We start from the raw sequence: 23,154 nt of genomic DNA, 5'->3' as shown, positions 1-23,154 counted from the left end.
TCTGCTCAGCGGGGGGCCTGCTTCCCCCACTCCGCCTGCCTCTCTGCCTGCCTCTCTGCCTACTTGTGATCTCTGTCAAATAAATAAATAAAATCTTAAAAAAAAAAAAAATGACAGACTCTGATTTCTCTTACCTTCATTGAATCACCATAAATCCCACTCAGTTGTTGGATATAATTGTGCAGCTTCTTTCTGTCCCCCAAGGCACTAAAATTATAATAGGATAAGCAAATCTATCATTATTTGCTTAATAATAATCCCTAGAGTATATAATAGTATATAATCAACTCTAAATTATCTACATTAATATAATGAGAGGTCAGATTAAAAGGAACAATTAATAATTCAGACATACATCCCCCCCAGAAACTCTCCCTTAGGCTTCTGCCCTTGATCCTCTTCCCTTGGTAACACAGACTTCAACATCTCCTATGTCTCTACTAAGTGCTCAATTGATACTTCAAACTTATTTTAATCTAACTGAAGTTGACATCTTCCCTCACAACCCTGAATTGCATGGCTTAAGATAGCACTCTGAAGTAGAGCACAGGGAAAAGGACTTTGAAATCTGAAGTAGAACACATGAAAAAGGACTTTGAAATCAGAAGTGATTCGTATCTGTACACAGACTCTGTGTGACCTTGGTGGGGGTGGAAATCACTCGGCCTTTTTTTTTTTTTTTTAAGATTTTATTTACTTATTTGTCAGAGAGAGAGAGAGATCACAAGTAGGCAGAGAGGCAGGCAGAGACAGAGGGAGAAGCAGACTCCCTGCCGAGCAAGGAGCCCGATATGGGACTTGATCCCAGGATGCTGGGATCATGACCTGAGCCGAAGGCAGCTGCTTAACCAACTGAGCCACCCAGGCGTCCCTCGGCCTTTTTCAGTACATAAATATTCTTATCCATAGCACAGGAAAAATATGAGTACTAGGTATGACTCACGCAAAAATCAAATCTATACGAAGGTTATACCTTTACTTGTACCCATCTTCCATTGTAGGTAATCCCTATATGCTCTAGTTTCAATAAATAAATTTAATAGGATTTAACATAAACAGATCAAAATCCTATAATTCATTGTCCTGCATCATTTACGCTTACTGGTCCAAGCAAGTTAGCCTGACACCTGGCTAATTATTAACAGAAGCAGCAGGCAAAGGGGAAGAATTTACTAATCTACTAGCTAATTAGACTGAAAAATAAATCTTGCACTCAAAGTCCTAGATAGTCAGAATCACTACAATTGGCCTCTCTATTGTACTCTATGACTCATTATAACTACAAAATCTATGAATGATATTCTTGGGATGTACAGAAGCATTACTACGGCTGATAAATCATAAAGCATCATGCCTTGTGTTTTCCTATTTCCTTATCATCTTCATCAGGTTGTTGAAGGGAAAGGCCAAGCTTGGAGAAGTAGTTATAGGTGATCTAAAACTGAGTGAGGTGAAGTATCGTCGCACAGTTGAGTATAACCACGAGTCACAGCATAAGATAGCAAACCTAAACCAATCTCACTGCCCAATATTTCCCTGAACTAATACTCAACATTCATCATTTAATAAAACCCAAAAAGAAACTATTCACAAAGAAATCACTGGTTAAAGTACATAAAAATAGCCAACCAAAACCAACCTAGCAGTTTTATTTTAACAAAGGCTATAACAAAATACAGTAATATACATATACATTTTGAAGATTTATTTATTTATTCTAGAAAGAGGGAGAGAGAGCCCCTGTGTGTGAGTGGGGGGTGGGGCAGAGGGAGAGGAGAGAACCCTCAAGCAGACTCCCTGCTGAGCATGGAGCCCAACATAGACCAGATCCAAGATCCCAAGATCATGACTGAGCTGAAATCAAGAGCTAGGGGCCAAACCGACTGTGCCATCCAGGCACCCCAAAATAAACAGTACTTTAAATAAAAATTTAAAGTAGTCATGGGCAGGGGTGCCTCGGTGGCTTAGTCGGTTGAGCCTCCTCCAACTCTTGATTTCAGCTCAGGTCATGCATGATCTCAGCTCAGGTCATAATCTCAGGTTGGTGAGATCTAGCCCTGTGTGGGGCTCCATGCTCAGTGGGGAGCCTATTTCTCTAACTTTCCTTCTGGTCCTTCCACCCCCACGTCGTGCACACGGGTGCATTCTCTCTCTCTAAAAAAAAAAAAAATAATAATAAGGAAATAAATCTTTAAAGTAGTCACAGGCCATAGTTAGACTATAGTAAGATTTTATTTCGGTATGTTATAATTTTTGAAATCTAAAATTTCTTACAACTGATAAGAACATTTAATATACCAATGTTTTTTACTTGTTAGCAAAACCTTTTAGTGTAAGCCTGATGATTCACAGACCTGTATCCCTGGGCAAAAAATACATTATGTTAATAAATACATATGTTAACACATATGTTAATAAAAAAATTTTTAAATCAATGGTTGATCATAAACTTGAGAAAATTTAACTACTTGTCTAAACTGGTTCCCCACTAGAAAGCAGAGTCTCAGACAAGAGCTTACAGATAGGTCATTTATTTTAGGATATGAATCCTAGGAAAGGTGAAAGCGGAAAGGAGGGGAAAAGAGTACAAGGCTATATTAATAAATTGGTTGAACTTGTACTACTGTTAACAACTTTGACTGGTCCTACTGGGATCATCAAAGGCAGCTTTATACAGCAGAATTCTGCCATAATGGAAATGTCCTATATCTGCCCTGTCCAACATGGTAGCCACTAGTCATAAGTGGCTACTGAGCACTTGAAATATGGCTAGGTGAGGAATTGAAACTTTAATTTAATTTTAATTAATTTAAACATGGAGCTAGTGGCTGCTGCATTGGAAAACACAGCCCTGAGGAGTTCTGAAGAATCCACCTCAGAGTTATAAGGTAGGTAACAAGCTGTGCTGGATAATGTTCCGCTGAAATTCTATTTTGTTCACTCATGTCTCCCAAGTTCCTAGAAAACTTCCTAACACTCAGTGGACCCTCCATAAATATTTGTTGAATAAATAGTAGTATCCAGGTCCACAAAGTAAATGGTTCTCTTTAAAAGCAAGACTCTTTTAGAGCAAATGCAATTCAATTAAAATAGTAAGCAATTATTATACCTTAGTGGGCGCCTGGGTGGCTAAATGGGTTATACTTCTGCCTTCAGCTCAGGTCATGATCTCAGGGTCCTAAGATCGAGCCCCGCATTGGGCTCTCTGCTCAGCAGAAAGCCTGCTTCCCCCTCTCTCCCTCTGCCTGCCTCTCTGCCTACTTGTGATCTCTCTCTCTGTTAAATAAATAAATAAAATCTTTATAAAAAATAAAAAAAAAAAAGAATTAGTAAGGGGGACTTTGGGGGGACTGAGTGGGCTGAAATGTGATTATGAAAGAGGCAAGATGAGGCTCTTGAAGATTCTGATCCAAAGGACACATTTATTAAAATTCAAGTAAATGTCCTAAGGTTAAAAAAAATGTTCTAAGGTTATCTTTTCTCACAATTTGCTTCTATTATCAACTACTAAACAATAGTGCAGGAAGTAATTCAGTATAATCCTTTGTTTTGATTCTTTGGTTACTGTTACTACGAACATTTAGCTAAATGGAATTCCAGAAGGAAAAAACCTTATTTCACCACTGTTGCCAATTCTCTAAAAAAAAAAAAAAACAACAAAAAAAACCCCAAAGTCTCCATTTTAAGGAATATTTAAATATTTGCTCCTCATCTGTGATCTTTAAAGTGGATCCACACTAATCTAGACCCTGAAACCCCCCACCTTATATAGGGATCTCTATCTATAATTTATTAAGGGCCAACATGCGAATCACTTTATGTACATTGTCTCGTTATTATTTTCCATTTGACAGGTATAGAAACTGAAGAGTTGGGGCGCCTGGGTGGCTCAGTGGTTTAAAGCCTCTGCCTTCAATTTAGGTCATGATCCCAAGGACCTGGGATCGAGCCCTGAATCAGGCTCTCTGCTCAGCAGGGAGCCTGCTTCCTCCTCTCTCTCTCTCTGCCTGCCTCTCTGCCTACTTGTGATCTCTGTCTGTCAAATAAATAAATAAAAAATCTTTAAAAAAAAAAGAAAAGAAAAAAGAAAAAAAAAAAGAAACTGAAGAGTTAAATTATTTGTCCCAAATCACACAACCAAAAAAGGATGAAACTACTTTCGACTGCATCTTTAAATCTAATACCAGGCATACATTTCAGTCTTGAGATAGCTTTAGGAAGACCTAGAAACTTGTTCAAGATAGGCTACAGCCTTGATTTTTCTTGCCAACAGTTCTCCCCATCAGTTGTTATATATTTTATGGTGTGTATAATCCAATTATTCTGAACTTGAGAGTAAAAAGTTGATCACTGAAACTTCTTGAAGGCTTGTCAGCAAAATTTTGTAAAATAGGAATCATTAGCAATAGTAACATAGGAATTGCACGACAAAAACAAGAACAACTGTGTTAACCAGCAGGCAAGGGCTTCTGTTTTAAAACACTCTCTAGATTTATTTTTTAATTTTTATTTTTTATAAACATATATTTTTATCCCCAGGGGTACAGGTCTGTGAATCGCCAAGTTTACACACTTCACAACACTCACCATAGCACATACCCTCCCCAATGTCCCTAACCCCACCCCTCTCTAGATTTAAAATGAGGACAGTTAATAGATTATGGGCTTTGTCCCTTAGAGGTGAATAAAAAGGTCATAAGTATGCTTGGCTACAAGGTGAATTTTATCATTCTTACCTTATTCCAAGACTTTCAAGATCAGACTCATTAAGATGGAGCAGTGTCAAACCTGTGATTTTATTTTCTTTGGAAGAAAGAGAAAAAAGAAAAAATGGTTTCAATATTTACAGCATATGCTTTTTTACTTCTTTTAATTTAGATTTGCCAGAATTTACTCAGATTGACATTTACTAACCACCCACTCCAGGTAATGAATTGTGTTAAGTACCATTTTCTTTTTTTTAAGATTTTATTTATTTATGAGGGGAGCCTGTTGGCTCAGTGGGTTAAGCCCCTGCCTTTGGCCCACGTCATGAGGTCAGCAGGGAGCCTGCTTCCCACTCTCCCTCTACCTGCCTCTCTGCCTACTTGTGATCTCTCTCCCTATGTCAAATAAATAAACAAATAAATAAAATCTAAAAAAAAAAAGATTTTATTTATTTATGGGAGAGAGAGAGAGAGCATGAGCAGGTGGCAGAGGGCAGAGGCAGAGGCAGAAACAGACTCCCAATTGAGCAGGAAGCCCCATGTGGGGCTCGATTCCAGGACCCTGGGATCATGACCTGAGCTGAAGGCAGACACTTAACCAACTGAGCCACCCAGGTGCCCCTAAGTACCACATTTTCATTTGTCACTTGGAAAGGTTTTTTCTCAACATGGGGCTCAAACTCACAACCCCAGGTTTAAGAGCCACATGCTCTACTGACTGAGCAGCCAGGACCCCCTGCCACTTGGAAAGTCTTCATTTTAATTAGATAACTATATCAACAGGCTTTTTTTGATAAATCAAGTAAAACATTTTTTTTAAGATTTTATTAATTTATTTGACAGACAGAGATCACAAGTAGGCAGAGAGGCAGGCAGAGAGAGAGGAGGAAGCAGGCTTCCTGCTGAGCAGAGAGCCTGACGTGGGGCTCGATCCCAGGATTCTGGGATCATGACTTGAGCCGAAGGCAGAGGCTTTAACCCACTGAGCCACCCAGGCGCCCCAAATCAAGTAAAATTTTTTAAAGATTGATTGATTGATTGATTTGTGAGAGAGCGTGTGTGTTCGAGTGAGTGCACAGGGAGGAGGGACAGAGGGAGAGGGACAGAGAGCCTCAAGTAGACTCCACAGATCCTGATGCAGGCAGGGCTCGATGTCATGACCTTGAAAGCAAGACTTGGGCTGAAGCCAAGAGTCGAGCGCTTAAAGGACTGCACTACCCAGGCGACCCTCAAGTGAAATTTTAAAAATTATTTGAAAAATTATTTGCAGGGAATTCCAAGTTGCAAAATTGGCAGCTTCCTTCTCAAACAGGTGAGGTTTAGGGTGGGGAATGGGGGTGGGAAAGAAGTGTAAATCTATTGTTCATAGAATAGTCAAGCCAAAACCATAGCCTGGGAGCACTTAGGTGGTTCAGTAGGTTGAGTGGCAGACTCTTGATCTTGGCTTAGTTCTTGATCTCATGGTTGTGAGTTCGAATCCTGTGATAGGCTATGTCCATCCTACTTAAAACACACAAAAAAGGAAAAAAAGAACAATTTCAAGTTCAGTAAAATTTCATTTTGTATTTTTACTCTAGTGCTATCCTGGTTTTCTAAAAATACCCTCAATAATCTTTAAGACATATTTGAGATGCCTGGCTGGCTCAGCCAGTAAAGTATGCAACTTTTGATCTTGAGGTTGTTGAGTTTGAACCCCACTTTGGATGTAGAGATTCCTTAAATAAAAATTCTAAAAACTTCAGGAGCCTGGGTGGCTTAGTTGGTTAGCATCCAACTCTTAATCTCAGCTCAGGTCTTGATCTCAGGGTTCTGAGTTCAAGCTCCGCATTGGGCTCCATACAGGACATGGAGCCCACTTAAAAAAAAAAAAAATTTAATTTTTAAACTTAAAATTAAAAAATACTAATAAACTTGAAGACTTATTTTTTTTTTGAGTCATCCTTGTGCAGGGGCCATGCTAATCTTCTCTGTATCGTTCCAATTTTAGTATATGTGCTGCTGAAGCAAGCACTTGAGGACATATTTTTCTAAAAAGATCCTGAGCTATGCAATTATGTAGTTTTCCACAAATGGAATTATGTTGTTTATAATTTATTTTTTCACACCTATGATGTCACAGAAATCTTTTCTGTCAATTTTATTAAACCACATCATTTTTAATGGCTGCCTTATATTCTACAATTCAATGCCCCATAGTATATTTAACCAATTTTTTTTCTGAGCCTTATGCTCAGAAATGAGGATACCTAAATGAGTATACGTTAAAATGAGTATACCTAAACCAATATGATAGTTGTTGTAAAGATTTTACAAGATAAAATATGAAAAGTACACAGAACCGTACTTCACACAAAGTAAATGCTGAGGAAATGTTAGGTATCACTATTATATATAACTATAATCAATGGATAGATTATTTCTACTTTTGCTATTTATAACCAATGGTTAAAAGAATGACCTTGAATATATTTCTTTGGACCTGTACAATTCTATCTGTAAATTCCTACAAGTGAAATTTCCTAAGTAAAAAAGTATTACCAAGCAATCCATGGTTTGACCCAATAGACACTTCCATCAACTCCACTGGATTACCCATTTCTCTTATTATCAATCTTTAAATATTTTCCTATTTAGGGTTGCCAGGGTGGCTCAGTTGGTTAAGAGTCTGCCTTGGGCTCAGTGAGAAGCCTGCTTCTCTCTCTTCCCTCCGTGGCTCCCCCTGCTTGTGTTCCTTCTGCCTCTGTGTCTCTCTCTGTCAAATAAATAAATAAAATCTTAAAAAAAAAAAAAAATGAAAGAGACCAACACTTTGTAAGTAGTTTTGCCAAATAAAAATAAATCCAGGGACGCCTGGGTGGCTCAGTTGGTTAAGCGGCTGCCTTCGGCTCAGGTCATGATCCCAGCTGGGATCGAGTCCCACATAGGGATCCTTGCTCGTCGGGGAGCCTGCTTCTCCCTCTGCTTCTGCCTGCCACTCTGTCTGCCTGTGCTCACTCCCTCTCTCTCTCTCTGACAAATAAATAAATAAAATCTTTTAAAATAAATAAATAAATAAATCCAAACTAAGGGATTAGAAAGAAAGACTATTGCAATAGGGAGAATGTTGAGATTTCAGAAATCTCCAAAGTCAAACAGAAGAAGGTGCTGCTGTTTTTTATCAGGTAAAGGAGGGGCAAGCAGAACCTTTAGGAAGGAAGTGACCCCACTGGGGTCTGACATGACAATATCCTGCTATGCTCAGCCGGTTCCAAGAGAAGCTGATCATGGAGTATTCCACTTTCTTAGTGCTTGCTCCAGTTTAGCGGCAAGCAAGAGTTCAGGGCCCTCTAAGAGAGAGAGAAGCCTGACTAATCTTTGGTCAAGACAAAACAAACAGTTAAGAAATGAGCAGTTGTGGGGTGCCTGGCTGGCTCAGCCAGTGGAACCTATGACTCTTGAGCTTGAGGTTTTAAGTTTGAGCCCCTGATAGGTATACAGATTACTTAAAAAAAAAAAAAAAATCTTGGAGCACCTCGATGGCACCTTACGTGAGGGTCCAACTCTTGATTTCTGCTTTGGTTGAGATCTCAGGGTCATGGGATTGAGATCTCATGGCTGTGGGATGGAGCCCAGAATTGAGCTCTGGGCTCAGTAGGGAGTCTGCTTGGGATTCTCTCTCTCCCTCTCCCTGCCTCTCCCCGCCCTGCACTCTTTCTCTGAGAATAAATAAATGAGTCTTCAAAAAAAATTGTTTAATTAAAAAATAAAAATAAAGAACTTTAAAAGAAAAAAGAAATGAACAATTGTAACATGTGGTCAGTTTGTTTGCTTTTTGTTTTTTGTGGTTTTTTTTTTGTACCAATTAAAAGCATGTAGTGAGGGGCGCCTGGGTGGCTCAGTTGGCTAAGAGTCTGCCTTCAGCTCAGGTCATGATCCCAGGATGCTGGGATCCAGCCAGGTTGGACTCCCGGCTCAGCAGAGGAGTATGCTTCTCCCTCTCCCTCTACCCCACACCCCTGCTCATGCACTCGCACTTTCTCTCTCTGAAATAAATAAAATCTTAAAAAAAAAAAAAAAAAAAAAAGAGGGGCAAAGCCTCTGCTTTCAGCTTGGGTCATGATCCCAGAGCCCTAGGATCAAGCCCCGCATCGGGCTTCTCTGCTCAGCAGGAAGCCTCCTTCCTCCTCTCTGCCTGCCTCTCTGCCTACTTGTGATCTCTGTCAAATAAAGGAATAAAATCTTGAAGGGAAAAAAAAAAGCATGTAGTGAATTCGAATTCTGCTAGTATTAGACTAGTATTAGACTGTGGGCTCAAGAGAAAAGATGATTCTGATGGTTGATGAATTATTCTTCAGAACATCACTGAGGGGCACCTGAGTGGCTCAGTCGGTTAAGCGCTCGGCTTCGGTTCAGGTCATGGTCCCAGGGTGCTGGGATGGAGCCCTAGGGAGCCTGCTTCTTCCTCTCCTCCCCACTTATGATCTCTGTCATTATTTCTGTCTCTCTCTCTTTCAAATAAATAAATAAAATCTTTAAAAAAAGAAAAACAGGGGCGCATGGGTGGCTCAGTGGGTTAAAGCCTCTGCCTTCAGCTCAGGTCATGGTCCCAGGGTCCTGGGATCGCTCTCTGCTCAGCGGGGAGCCTGCTTCCTCCTCTCTTTCTCTGCCTGCCTTGCTGCCTACTTGTGATCTCTGACAAATAAACAAATAAAATCTTTAAAAAATAAAAAATAAATTAAAAAAGAAGAGTACAACAACAACACCATTAAAACAGAGAGCCAACAACATAGTCAATCATATTTTGGAGACATAAAATATAAAACTACTTCATTCCCACCTATTGCTATTCAGAGAAAGATTCCATCCAGAGTGGAGGAAAACCAAAGGGTAGAGAAGAAAAGAGAATTACAATTCCCAACACCATCAATCTATATTTTTTAACTCTTTCAATAGTTAAAGTTCCTCCTACCCTAGATAAATGGGACTCCACCCCATAATTGCAGAAGTTTACTAAATTTGTAAATGATACCATCTTCCTATAGAACACTTCAGAGGATAAGACAGAGAGAGGTTAAACTTCATATCCATTAGGGGAAGTTGAGTAGATTTCAAGTGGATGGATACTTGAACTTGAGCCAGTTGCTTAAAATTCACAACCCACACATCTCCCCAAGAGATGTGGCCAAATTGTGGGCTGCTGGAAGTTCAGTGCTCAGATTTAACTAGGGAAACGGATTTTGGAGAGCAAAACATAAACATTACCAAGCTCTACAAGTACAGTCAAACATATTGAGCCCTACTGGGATGCTACGGTAAGGCAATGGGGATTCAGGGATTAACAAAGCATGCTTCCTCTCCCTTAGGAAAAGCCCTCCTAGCCTTGAGAGATGATGGGAGGAAACAGAAACTTAAAAGCAGCAGCACATACTCTAAGGTGGCAAGTGTTCAAGGAGCTGCAGTAGTAGCACGGAGGGGTCTCCTGAGCCCGGGGTGCCTGAATCACAGGTCTGGGGGAAAACGTTCTAAGAAAAGGAACTGAGTCCGCCTATCCCGCGCTGAGGTGGCAAGTTTCCAAAGAAACCCACCAGCATCAGACCAGGCGCCCCACCCAAGTTCACAGTCCCCAAAGCTGTCTTTCTTCCAGAAGGTCCCCAACCCCAAAAGCCCCATTTCTCCTTACTCCATCTCAGGGTGCACTCCGGGCGCCTTCTGTACCTCCCAGCGCCTGCTCTCTCCTCGCCGCCTCAGGTTTCCGTTCTCAGACGCAGGTCATTCCTCCCGTAGGGGCCTCCCCCGTCCCCCACTCCGCCTCAGGTCCACCCCTGCGGGTGCCTCCCCGCGCAGCTCTTCCTTCCCTGCTTCAGGGCCCCTGCTCAGGAGGGCTCTCCGCCTCAGGTTTCCGTTCTCCGCCTCAGGTCAACCCTGGCTCGGCGCCTCAGGTCCACCTCTTGGGTACCTCCCCGAGCAGGTCTCCCTTCCCCGCTTCGGGACCTCTTTGAGGCCCCCAGCTCACTGCCCCAGGGCGCCCTCTCCTCAGGCCCTCAGCCTCCGCCTCCGGTCGCCGTCCCCTGGCCCCTCAGCCCTCTAGCCCTGCTACCTCGGAAGCGGTCCAGTAGTCGGGGATCACCGAAGCCACTGCGCTCTAGGAAGCGGCACACCTGCTCCGGGCCCCAGAGCTGGGGATCTGGGAGGAGCTCGGGGCCCGGTGACCTCTCCGCCGCCGCGGAACGGTTGTTTGGAGGGGTTCTTGGGCTGCCATCGCATCGGGGCCGCTTGAAGGGCTGTTCCGAGTTGGCTCCCTGCATGGCTACCACCAGAGCCCGGCACAGTACAGTCAAGAACCGCGGCGCTTACACCGCGCGCAAGCGCACTGTCTGCCGGTCGCTGAGGACGAGTCCGCACAGCGCTGCCAGCCAACTGGCCTCCCGCGCAGGCGTACTGACAGCTTAGACCTTGGGGCTGGGCAGCCCAGCCACTTCAGCCACCAGGCCCTCGTGCGCAGGCGCAATGACAGCCCAATGGTCCTCTACAGGTCCGGGAGTTTACAGAAAGGGAGAGAGACTAGAAGCAGAGCCAAGGCCGTGCTAGTAAGGACGAGGTGAGGAAAGACTGTACCTAAGACCCGTGGAAATCCTCTCACAGTCCGGAGCAGGGGCTCTTCTGGTAAATTGAGGGTGCCTTCCTCCAAGTGAGTATCCCAGGTATACCCTTGGCCATGTTTCAGATGCCCCAAACTTAAAGAAACCTAAAAGGCCCTCAGGCTGGCCATCATCTCAATTAGAGAAAAATGGGCAAGAAGCTGATCTGGAAAACCATGGAATGATTTCAAATCTGATATGAAGGTAGTCTTATTGCGCTGCAGGTTCTACAGTATTTCTGGGCAGTTAGAGGGCCCGGGGGTTCCTATCCATAAACTTTTTTTTTTTTTTTTTTAAGTAATGTATATTATTGGGGGGGGAGGGCAGGTCTGTGATTCATCAGTCTTACACATATCCGTAAACTCTTATCTACAGGATTCCATACAGAAGCAGACTTTAGACTTCTCTCCAAAAGAATCCTCAACTCCTCTCCCTATTCCAACTCCCTGTCCAGAGGAAAGGAAGTGGCCAATCTGATTACTGTTAAACAAAATTCACCTGAGTAGATTTGAAGATCTAACTGGCTTTACTCAATGATCCATGAATAGGGCAGCATCCCATCTGGTGAGGAGAAAGGAGCTCCGAGGAGCTGTACAAAATGAAAGATTTTTAAAGGCAGAAAGGGGGTAAGACAAGGAAGTCACAGCAAAAGAAAGGATAATTTTAGGCAAAATCACCCAACTTTGGGGGAAAGGCAGGAGTCTACCAGGCTGCTGCCTCACCAGTGTTGGCCAGGAAATTCCAGACTGACTAAAGTCCACAGTCCTGGGAAAGGTTGAAACTGCAATTAGGCTAGATAGTAAGTCTTGATTTGCTAATATGGGGCTTAGCACAGGTGACTTTATTTTGGGCCTGTTTCTTTTTCAACATTACTTAAAACTTATTTTCAAGGATTTTTACCACCTGGTGGTAACAGCCTATAAAAATGAGAGGCATGTCCCCATCACCTTAATCACTCAGGGGCATGACCAAACTTCCCTATAAATCCTAGTGTGTGCAGTTAACTGGTAATAGGACCACTACTCCCAACACTAAAGCCAATACACCACACCATTAACCCAGCCATAGACCCGTCTAGGAGATAAGGGATGAATAAGCACCTAGCTGGCTCAGTTAGTAGAGCATTTGACACTTGATCCCAGGGGTCATGAGTTTGAGCCTCACTCTGGGTATGGAGATAACTTAAAAAGGCAAAACAAAACATGTAATTTTAAAAAAAGGATGAATGAAACAGATTAGCATTAAGCAGTATGAACTAGTGGTCTGGTAGAGAGCAAAATATCTTTTTTTTTTAAAGCAATCTCTACAGCCAGTGTGGGGCTTGAACTCAAAATCCTGAGATCAAGTGCATGTTCTACTGACTGAGCCAGCTGGTCACCCCATAAAATATTCTTAGCATACACTTAGATCTTTACTCTGATGCCAGGCATTGTTCTAAGGGTTTTACAAATTTTTTAAAAAGATTTTATTTATTTGACAGAGATCACAAATAGGCAGAGAGGCAGGTGGGCGGGATGGAGGGGAGCAGGCTCCCTGCTGAGCAGAGAGCCCCATTCGGGGGTTCAGGACCCTGGGATCATGACCTGAGCCTAAGGCAGAGACTAACCCACTGAGCCACCCAGGCACCTGGGCTTTACAAATATTAATTAATGTATGTATCATAACAATCCTAGGGTGTAAGGAACTGAGCTACAGAGAGAGAAATAAGTAATAATTTGCTCATGGTCACACAGCTAGTAAGTGATGAAGCCTGGAACTTGCCCTCCATCTGCACAGAAGGGCCAGGCTCAGCAAAAATACCCTTAAGTGCCAGAATAATTTGAGAAAAGAACAGAGTTGCCAAGACTCGTGAAACCCAAACAAAGGGGTAAAAGAGACAATGAATAGCCCATGAATGAAAGCCTATTTCAACTTGGAAATGGCTGGCTTGAAAACTTGTATTTTTTTAGACTTGTGGGAAAATCTCCCCTGACTGCAAGGTTTCCTTGGCAGTAGAACGTGATATAAGCAGGGTTTTAAATTTAATCGACTGGATTTGTTCAAAGCAGTTGCTTTTGAGAACTTTAATTTTCTGTTTTTTTTGTGTTTGTCCAAGAGTGTCATTTAATGCCATGTTTATTATTTATCTCCTTATCCCTTCTTTTCTAGGGGTCCTAAATCTTGAGCAAGGTTGTTGGTTACTTGCTCAAGGTCACATGGCTAGTAAGTGACAGAATGGAGACTTGCAGCTGACTCCAAAACTTCAGTGCTTTCCAGTTTGCCAGGGCAGTGAAGTCCACTCACAGCCCCAGTGATCTTTTTCTATCTCGCCTTTCTACAACATGAGAATAGTTACCAGGCCCTCTGGTGCTCTGGTCACCTTGAAAGAAATGACAGGTCAACCTCTCCTCTGATGCCAAACTTGTCATAGTTCACACTTGAAAAATCTGTAATGTCCATTAACTGAAGGCCCATTGCTTCATGACCTTGAATATCCCCAAGGATTTTTCCCTGCCCTTACATAGCTACCTTCCACCCACCGAGCTGAGCTGGGGAATTTTATTTCTGTCAGCATTAATCATGTGGTTTTGTATCTCTCCACAGCTTCCTCTTCAACCAGTGCTGCTGGTTCTCAATGCCAGCTGTCATTTTCTGTTTCACTTCCTCTTCACCCTTCGCTGAACCTAGCCTCCTTAAGATATTCTTTTTTTTTTTTTTAAAACATTTGCCACAAATCCCAAAGCCAAGCTAAAATTCATTTTTTATTTTTAAGTAGGGTCTACACCTGACATGGGCCTTGAACTCACAACACTGAGATCGAGAGTTGCACGATCCACCAACTAAGCCTGCCAGGTGCCACCAAGCCAAAATTATTTAAAAAAATAATAATTGGAGCGCCTGGGTGGCTCAGTGGGTTAAAGCCTCTGTCTTCGGCTCAGGTCATGATCCCAGGGTCTTGGGATCGAGCCCCGCATCGGGCTCTCCGCTCAGTGGGGAGCCTGCTTCCTCCTCTCTCTCTGCCTGCCTCTCTGCCTACTTGTGATCTGTCTCTGTGTCAAATAAATAAATAAAATAAATAAATAAATAATAATTAATTTTCTCATCTGATAAAAATAATGCTCAGGAAGGAAAACGTGGAAAGCAAAATGTGTATATATGTAAAGGTCACTTCCTGGTAGGTGCTCCACAAAATTTTTTTTCTTTTTTTAAGATTTTATTTATCTAGGGGCGCCTGGGTGGCTCAGTGGGTTAAAGCCTCTGCCTTCGGCTCAGGTTATGATCCCAGGGTCCTGGGATCAAGCCCGAATCTGGCTCTCTGCTCCGAGGGAAGTCTGCTTTCTCCTCTCTCTCTCTGCCTGCCTCTCTGCCTACATGTGATCTCTGTCTGTCAAATAAATAAATAAAATCTTTAAAAAAACATAAAACAAACAACAACAAAAAAAAGATTTTATTTATCTATTTGGCAGAGAGAGAGAAACAGAGAGCACAAGCTGGAGGGAGAAGCAGACTTCCCACCAAGTAAGGAGCCCGAAGCAGGTCTTATCCGGTGACCCCAGGATCATGACCTGAGTTGAAGGCAGATACTTAACCAACTGAGCCACCCAGGCATCCCCATAAACCTTTTTCTGTTTCGTGAAAGAAGAAACTCATTTCCAGGTCTCGGAATCTTTGAAAAAAGAGACCTTGCAGAATGACAATAGTTACCATATTTGAGTACCTACTATGACTCAGACATCCTACATGTGCTTTACTTTTTATCCATATTTTCTAATCCTTATAATAACCTCAGTCCATACCTATTATACTAGTTAGACTTATTTGGTTATAAATACATTCATCCATTCATTCAAGAACTATTATCTTTTATGGGCCCTCTGTGTGGCTCAGTCAGTAGTAAATAGGGGCGCCTGGATGGCTCAGTTAAGCAACTGCTTTCAGTTCAGGTCGTGATCTCAGGTTCCTGGGATTGGTCCCCACGTGGGGCTCCCTGCTTGGTGAGAAGTATCTTCTCCCTCTCCCTCTGCCCTCTCCCTCCTTCATGTACTCTCTCACTTTCTCTCAAATAAATAAATAAATAAATAAATAAATATTTTTTAAAAAGTAGCAAACATATTAGAAGTTAGTGATATGGAAAAAATTTTAAGAGGAGTGGAGAAGGACAGAGTCACAATTTTGGATAAGGTAGTCATAATACGCCTTTTGAGAAAGTGCTATTTTAGCAGAGACTTGGAGGAGATGAAATGAAGGAAAGCTTCTGCTCCTCTAGTTCCAACAAAATAACTTCAGCAAGCATGGATCATGTTCATTCCTGGACCAACTGCTGTGTTTTAAGGTAACTGACACCCTCCCCCAAAAAAATAAAAAAAAAAAAGGGGCATCTGGGTGGCTCAGTCAGTTGGGCATCTGCTCTTGGCTCGGATCATGGTCTCAGGGCCCCGCATCGGGCTCTCGGCTTAGCGGGGAGTCTGCTCCTCTCTCTGTCCCTCCCCTCTGCTTGTGCTCCCTCTCTGGCTCTCTCTCACTCTCTATCAAAAAAAAAAAAAAAAAAAAGATAATTGACCCAGTCGGGTCACATGTTACCTCTTGTATGAGAAGGCAAGGTCCTGTACAAGAAGAAGAGAATTGGTTCTGAACAAAGACCCGAGGTGTTGTTATGCTCATTTAACATGGAAGGAACTGAAGTTCAGAAAGGTGAAATGACTTGCCCAGGGTCACACACATGTATTAAGTGCTTGGGATTTCAACTAGTTCTGTCAGAAGAACCATTATTCTTGGGGTACCTGGGTGGTGCTGTCAGTTCAGCAGCTGACTCTTGGTTTTGGCTTAGGTCTGATTCTTAGGGTTATGAGATCAAGCTTCATGTTGGGCTCCCCACTCACCTGTTTGCTTGACTCTACCTCTCATTCTGCAACTTATTCCAAATAAGTAAATATATCTTTAAAAATAATTGTTCTTTTCTGCAACTTGAGCTTGATACAAGTTCTGTTGCTTTTAGGCATAGACAGGGTCAGGCCATCCCAACCTAGAGTTTAGCTTATTGTGACTTCCTGTAACTGGCTCAATGTTTGGGGTGATGTGACCATGTATTTGGGGATTAGGATGCTCAAAAACATAAGGGAGTGGCCAGACTTCAGGGACGGGGTACCGCTAGGTAAAAATAACTCATGGATACTTTTTTTTAAAATAAACTCTTTGTGCACTGTGGGGCTCAAACTCATCACCCCAAGATCAGGAGTCACATGTTCTATTGACTGAGCCAGCCAGGCACCCCACTCATGTCATGGATCCTTTTATTTATTTATTTTTTACTTTTTAAAGATTTATTTTTTTATTTTTTGAACTTTTTTTTTTTAAAGATTTTATTTATTTATTTGACAGCCAGAGATCACAAGTAGGCAGAGATGCAGGCAGAGAGAGAGGAGGAAGCAGGCTCTGCTGAGCAGAGAGCCCGATGCGGGGCTCGATCCCAGGACGCTGAGATCATGACCTGAGCCGAAGGCAGAGGCTTTAACCCACTGAGCCACTCAGGCGCCTTGAAGATATTTTTTAAAGGGGTGCCTGGGTGGCTTAGTTGTTAAGCATCTGCCTTCAGCTCAGGTCATGATCCCAGGGTCCTCTCCCACTCTCCCTGTTTGTGTTCCCTCTCTCACCGTGTGTGTGTGTCTTTCTCTGTCAAATAAATAAACAAAATCTTTTAAAAAACAGATTTTTTTAAAAAGATTTTATTTATTTATTTGACGAGAGATATCACAAGTAGGCAGAGAGGCAGGCAGAGGGGAAGAGGGAAGCAGGGTCCCTGCTGAGCAGAGAGCCCAAAGCAGGGCTCCATCCCAGGACCCTGAGATCATGACCTGATCATGACCTGAGCCAAAGGCAGAGACTTAACCCACTGAGCCACCCACGCACCCCAGAAAAAAAAAATTTTTTTTTTAAAGTAATCTCCACATCCAGCCCGGGACTCAAAGCCACAACCCTGAGATCAAGAGTTGTACATTCCACTGACTGAGCCAGCCAGGCCCAATAAACTTTGGATCTTTATTTATTTATTTTTTTTAAGATTTTCTTTATTTATTTGACAGACAAAGATCACAAGTAAGCAGAGAGGCAGGCAGAGACAGAGGAGGAAGCAGGCTCCCTGCTGAGCAGAGAGCCCGACGCGGGGCTCCATCCCAGGACCCGGGGATCAGACCGGAGCTGAAGGCAGAGGCTTCAACCCACTGAGCCACCCAGGCGCCCTGACCTTGGATCTTTGATGAAAATATTTGCCATTTGACTGAGTTAACTCAAGAGTTCATTCTCTCTTCGTACTTCCAAATTCATGAGCCAATAAACTTCCTTAGTTTTTAGGCCAGTGTAAGATGGATGTTCTCTTTTGTGTGTGTATGCTTTGAAGCTTTGGATTTTCCCTCATTTGTGGCTGAAAGCATCCCTGATAATACTTCATATCATAACTTTACCATCTGAGAGGGCTGATTTTCTTCCTTGTTGTGACATTGGTATCTAGACTAGTTTAGTCTGATTCCTCATTACTCATGTCATACTATCCTTAGTGAATACCACTGTCTGTTAGCTGAATTCACAAAGATCTTTGTCTCTGAGAAAGTTCTTGCCACTCACTGAGTGGGCCCATATTGTTATGGACTGAATTGTGTCCCCCCAGAATCTCCAGTCCCCAGTGTGACAGGGCTTGCTCTATGTATGTATGTATGTATCTGTCTATCTATCTATCCATGTATCTATCATTTATTTATTTTAGGCTCTCCTCTCAACATGGGGCTTGAACTCAGAACCCTAAGATCAAGAGTTGCATGCTTGGGATGCCTGGGTGGCTTAGTCATTAAGCATCTGCTTTCAGCTCGGGTCATGATCCCAGGGTTCTGGGATCAATTCCCACATCAGGCTCCTTGCTCAGTGGGGAGCCTGCTTCTCCCTCTACCTGCCACTCCCCTGCTTGTGCTCTCTCTCCAATAAATGAATGAATGAATGAAATTTAATTAAATCTTAAGAAAAAATTTGCATGCTCTACTAACTGAGACAGCCAGGTACCCCTGGCCTCTTTAAGGAGGTATATTAAGGCTAAATGCAGTCATACAGGTAGGAGCCTAATCTAACAGAACTGATGTCCTTATAGGAAGTGGCACCAGAGATCTCTGAGGCTGGATGCTTGGTTCCTGGACCTCTTTTGAAAGCATAATGCAAGGTTAAAGTTATATTAGTTATATCATTAATTTAGCTGCACATTCTGGGCTTTTTGTTGTTGTTATGTTCCTCTACTTAATTGTGTTTTATGTTCCTCTCAGCCCGATGTATAGTAAGTCATTAACTGTGTATTTTTCAGTCCCTACTCCCTGTTCTCACTTTGGTTATAGAAACCTGATGATAACCAGATAATGACATTTGTCTTGAAATCATCTGACATACTCTGATTGTACCAACTCCTGGATGGCACCTTACTGTCCAGAAGAAAGCGCCCATTCGGATGTTTCAAGGCTTCCCTGCTCTGAGATTTTAATAAACGCATCACCATCCTGATGTTGGCATGCTGGGTCTAAGGACCCAGAGGGGCCCTGCAGGACCAGCCAAGAGGGTCCTTGGCTTTGCACAGGATTGAAATCAAATGCAAGCCAGGAGGGTTGGGTTATGGACACTGGGAAGGGTATGTGATATGGTGAGTGCTGTGAAGTTTGTAAGCTTGACAATTCACAAACCTGTACCCCCTGGGGCAAATAATACATTATATGTTAATAAAAATTAAAAAAAAAATTTAAATGCAAGCCAGGAGGAAGTGAGCACAGAGTTTATGGAGTGGTATAAGCAATAAGAGTATAGCAGATGGAGTTCAGGGAGACCTGGGAAAGTGAGCCACACTGTTGCTTGGGGTTAGAGGTTTATATTGGAAACGGGTCCAGAGTACATTTTGCTTTGGAAATCCAAGGTGGATTCGGATTGGAGGTGAGTATCCGGTGAACAATAGGTGTTACTCCGTAAATCACCAAAGGTAGGGGGACTGATGACTGTGTTGACAGAGGTTTGTTTGAAACCAGTGTCCTGGAACATGACTGGAATCCAATTCTTAGATGTTAGCAGGTGTTTGGGGGCCTAGGAGGAAACTTAGAGAATGATTAACTCTCCTGTCTTACCTTGGAGTGGGAACATAGCTTCTTTGGTTTGGTTTGGCCTAAGTTTGGACATCTGGTTTACTCAGATGCAAAATACAGAGCATGAGGAAATGGTCCTTAGCAGAGAAACAGCAGAAAGGGAACCTTTTTAAAAATGGAGTCCCTTCCATTTCGTCTTTTTCCTTTCATGTATTTACCTCCTTCCCCATGCACAAACTCTTCCTAGGCTCAGCAAAGCAAGGCAGCTTTGGGAAGAGCCCTCTGCCTTCTCATTGGACTGTTTTTCTGATAATAATGCTTTCTTTGCTTCAAAACCCTGAGTGTCTCTCTCCATTGTATGGGAGCCTTCAAATTGGGGCGATGATTGGGTGGAAGCCTGGAAAGTGAAAGGATTTGCCCAAGACAGAACAAAGGAGACAGAAGTTTACTGATTATGGGGCAAGGGAGTGGATGACAGGACAGCAGAGAGGCTGTCTGCAATGATGCAGTCAGTGGGGACTGTTTTTTTTTTTTAACGGTTTTTTTTTAATTTTTAATTTTTATTTTTTTAATTTTTTATTTTTTATAACCATATATTTTTATCCCCAGGGGTACATGTCTGTGAATTGCCAGGTTTACACACTTCACAGCACTCACCATAGCACATACCCTCCCCAATGTCCATAACCCAACCACCCTCTCCCCACCCCCCTCCCCCCAGCAACCCTCAGTTTGTTTTGTGAGATTGAGAGTCACTTATGATTTGTCTCCCTCCCGATCTCATCTTGTTTCATTTATTCTTCTCCTACCCTCTTAACCCCCCTGTTGCATCTCCACTTCCTCATATCAGGGAGATCATATGATAGTTGTCTTTCTCCTTGACTTATTTCGCTGGGGACTGTTTTTAAAGGGGGAAGGTGAGGAGGTATGGCAACCTATGGAATTTTCCCTTTTTCGGTAACTGTGCCTGGTTGTAAGTAGCCCATTGGTTAGTTAGGGCGTATGGATATTTTGAGTTGTGTCACCTGGTGGGCCTGTCTGGAATCAGCCAGGGGGTGGCTGTGGGCCTTTTCTATATTCCATCGCTCAAGCCTGTTGCCTAAAAGCAGCTTCTATAGAAACTGCTTTGTCAGACATTGGCTTACTGTGCATCAGGAGCATGGATGCACTTCCCTTTGGTAATATCTCCTTCCCCGTGCACACACAACAGAAAGGCCACGTGAGAGCGTAGCAAGAATGTGGCTGTCTGGAGGCCAGGAAGAGAGGTCTTACCAGAAATCAGTTGTGCTAGCACTTTGATCATGGACTTCTGGCCTCCAGAAGAGAAACTAAATTTCTGTTATTTAAGCCACTCAGTCTGCAGTATTTTGTTTGGGCAGTCTTGGCCTACACATGGCCAACATGTTCTAGGTGACTCTACTCCTGAGCTGATGATCTAAGGTTGGACAGTTTGACTTTGTGGTTGCCAATCTTTGGGTCCAGGCTTCTTGGTTATTTTCCCAAACCCCTGTGCTATTGGATATCATGCAAAATAAAGTCACATGTACTTGTCTATTTCTCCTTGCTGAAGTGCACCGTCTTTATTAACAAAAAACACCTGATGATTCAAGTGTTAAGGGAGGCTTTCATCATTTTTTTTTTTATATTTCCTCCCCAAGTGAAATACCTTGTTTACCTTGTGGTCCTTCTCATTTAAAAACCTGACCCCAAAGAGAATGTCTGAAGGCATTCATATGCTTGGGACTTGTTAACCACTGTTATTAACAAGGAAAAGAGTCTCAGAATTTCTACAAAGGTAGAGCTTAAACCTGTAACCTGAGATTGGAGGATTTGTCTTTGGAGTTACATTTGCATAACAAACTGAATTTACCTATATTGTGAGTTCAAGTAGACCACTAAACATAGTGTTTAAGATGCTCTTACTCATTTTTCACAGGCCTGAGAAAAACCTCTATCCCTAGGAAAGAAAAATACCACTTCTATTTGAAGTGGCTGCAGGAGGGGCACCGGGCTGGCTCATCGCTAGAGTGAGTGACTCTTAATCTCAGGTAATGAGTTCAAGCCTAGGGCATCCGGGGCATGGAGCCTACTTTAAAAAAAAAGAAAGAAGGAAAGAAAGAAAGAAAAGGTGAACTGACTGCAGGAAAGTGACTTTCCTTAACCTAGAGCTCTCTGAGTACGGTGTGAGTGTCTGGGGGAGGCGGGGTACCGAGTTGGCACCAGATTCCTGGGAGGAGAGCAGGGTTCCTTGGGGGAAAAGACCCTTTTTCTTGGGCAAGTAGTTAAGGGGACACTGAAATTTCAGGGTGTTGGTGGAAGCTGGCTAGTGTTCCGCCTTCTGAGGTGGGAAGTTCAGGGAAGGCATAGTAAAGGCAACGCATCTGGGGTTTGCTGGAGGCAAGTGGGACAGAAGGTTTAGAAGAAGATTGAGTAAGGGGAGAAGAGTGGCATTGGAGCACATTAATACCCCCCCTCCACCCCCACCACTTTTGTTGCCTGGAAATTTTCCAACAGGCTGAGTTCTTTCTGTGGGAGATGGGGGTGGGAGGATCTGTGATGATGCTTCCCACGGCAAAGGAAGAAAACGAAATTTCGGGAGGAAAACGAAACTTAAGGATGAAAAGGAAACTCAACACGAGGGACTTCCCAGAATATGGGGGATGCTTAAATAAATCTGAGTCACACAAGACTAGTGTGGAAAGACATGCTACATCTTCAGATTAAAAATTGGGCTTCAGTCCAAGGACAGATGAATTGATGAAAAAATGTATACACATACAATGGAATGTTATTGAGCCTTAAAGAGAAGGAAATTCGGGGAAGCCTGGGAGGCTCATTTGGTTAAGTGTCTGACTTTGGCTCTGGTCATGATCTCAGGGTCCTGGGAACCAGTCCCGCATGGAGCCCCCACATCACATCAGGCTCCCTGCTCAGCGGGGATTCTACTTGTCACTCACCTTTTGCCCCTCCCCCACCTCATGCTCTCTCGCTCTCTCTCTCAAATAGATAAATAAAATCTTAAAAAATAAAGAATAAACTGATTTACCACTGCTTCTTTAAAAAAAAAAGAAAAGGGAATTTAGACATGCAACATGGATGAACTTGAGGACATTGTGTCACGTGAAATAATCCAGTCACAAAAAGACGAATACTTTATGATTCCACTTATATGAAGGGTCTAGTGTAGTGTAACTTATAGAAATTAGAATGGTAGGGGGCGCCTGGGTGGCTCAGTGGGTTAAGCCGCTGCCTTCGGCTCAGGTCATGATCTCGGGGTCTTGGGATCGAGTCCTGCATCGGGCTCTCTGCTCGGCAGGGAGCCTGCTTCCCTCTCTCTCTCTCTCTCTCTCTCGCTCTCTGCCTGCCTCTCCATCTACTTGTGATCTCTGTCAAATAAATAAAATCTTTAAAAAAAAAAAAGAAGAACTTAGAATGGTGATTGCCAGGAACAGGAGGGAAGGAGAAAAGGAAAGTTATTTACTGGGTGGAGAGTTTCAATTTTGCAAGATGAAAAATTTTGAAGATCGGTTGCACAACAGTGGGAGTGGAGAGAGCACAGTCACAGTTCTGGATAGGGTAGATCACAGGCCCTTTGAGAAAGTGCTGTTTAAGCAGAGACTTGAAGGAGATGAAGGAGTCAGCCATGCAGGTGTCTGGGGGGAAAGCATTCCAGCCAAAGAGAACAGCAGCTACAAAAGCTTTGAGACAGGATCATATCTGGATATGGGAAAGGGCGAGGAGGCTGGTATGGAT

At 42.9% G+C, this 23,154-nt stretch overlaps 1 protein-coding gene, 1 long non-coding RNA gene and 1 other non-coding gene across 7 annotated transcripts in view; 1 reads left to right on the top strand and 2 right to left on the bottom strand.

Moving 5' to 3' along the window:
- SAMHD1 (SAM and HD domain containing deoxynucleoside triphosphate triphosphohydrolase 1) overlaps positions 1-11,073 on the bottom strand; it is a 55,504-nt gene extending 44,431 nt beyond the window's left edge. For 4 of the 5 annotated variants that reach the window (XM_032845763.1, XM_032845765.1, XM_032845764.1 and 1 more), the window contains exons 1-3: positions 10,783-11,072; positions 4,737-4,803; positions 135-207 (exon numbers count right to left, since the gene is read on the bottom strand). In XM_032845763.1, coding sequence (XP_032701654.1) covers positions 135-207; positions 4,737-4,803; positions 10,783-10,990 — 348 coding nt within the window. In that variant the 5' untranslated portion in view covers positions 10,991-11,072. Of the gene's footprint in view, positions 1-134; positions 208-4,736; positions 4,804-10,782 lie in introns of all 5 variants that reach the window. The other variant, XM_032845766.1, reaches the window with a different exon arrangement.
- LOC116860031 lies at positions 6,611-6,717 on the bottom strand. The gene has a single exon (XR_004381254.1). It is a non-coding gene; the product is annotated as a U6 spliceosomal RNA (small nuclear RNA).
- Positions 11,074-11,146: 73 nt separating the features above from the next.
- Positions 11,147-18,919, top strand: LOC116859996. The gene is made up of 3 exons (XR_004381247.1): positions 11,147-11,373; positions 11,699-11,887; positions 18,673-18,919. It is a non-coding gene; the product is annotated as an uncharacterized LOC116859996 (long non-coding RNA).
- The last annotated feature ends 4,235 nt before the right edge of the window (positions 18,920-23,154 follow it).

The sequence above is a fragment of the Lontra canadensis genome, unplaced genomic scaffold (genome assembly GCF_010015895.1).
Source record: "Lontra canadensis isolate GAN:19392208 unplaced genomic scaffold, GSC_riverotter_1.0 scaffold169, whole genome shotgun sequence".
Taxonomy (NCBI): Eukaryota; Metazoa; Chordata; class Mammalia; order Carnivora; family Mustelidae; genus Lontra; species Lontra canadensis.
This window is presented reverse-complemented; position numbering and strand designations above follow the sequence as displayed.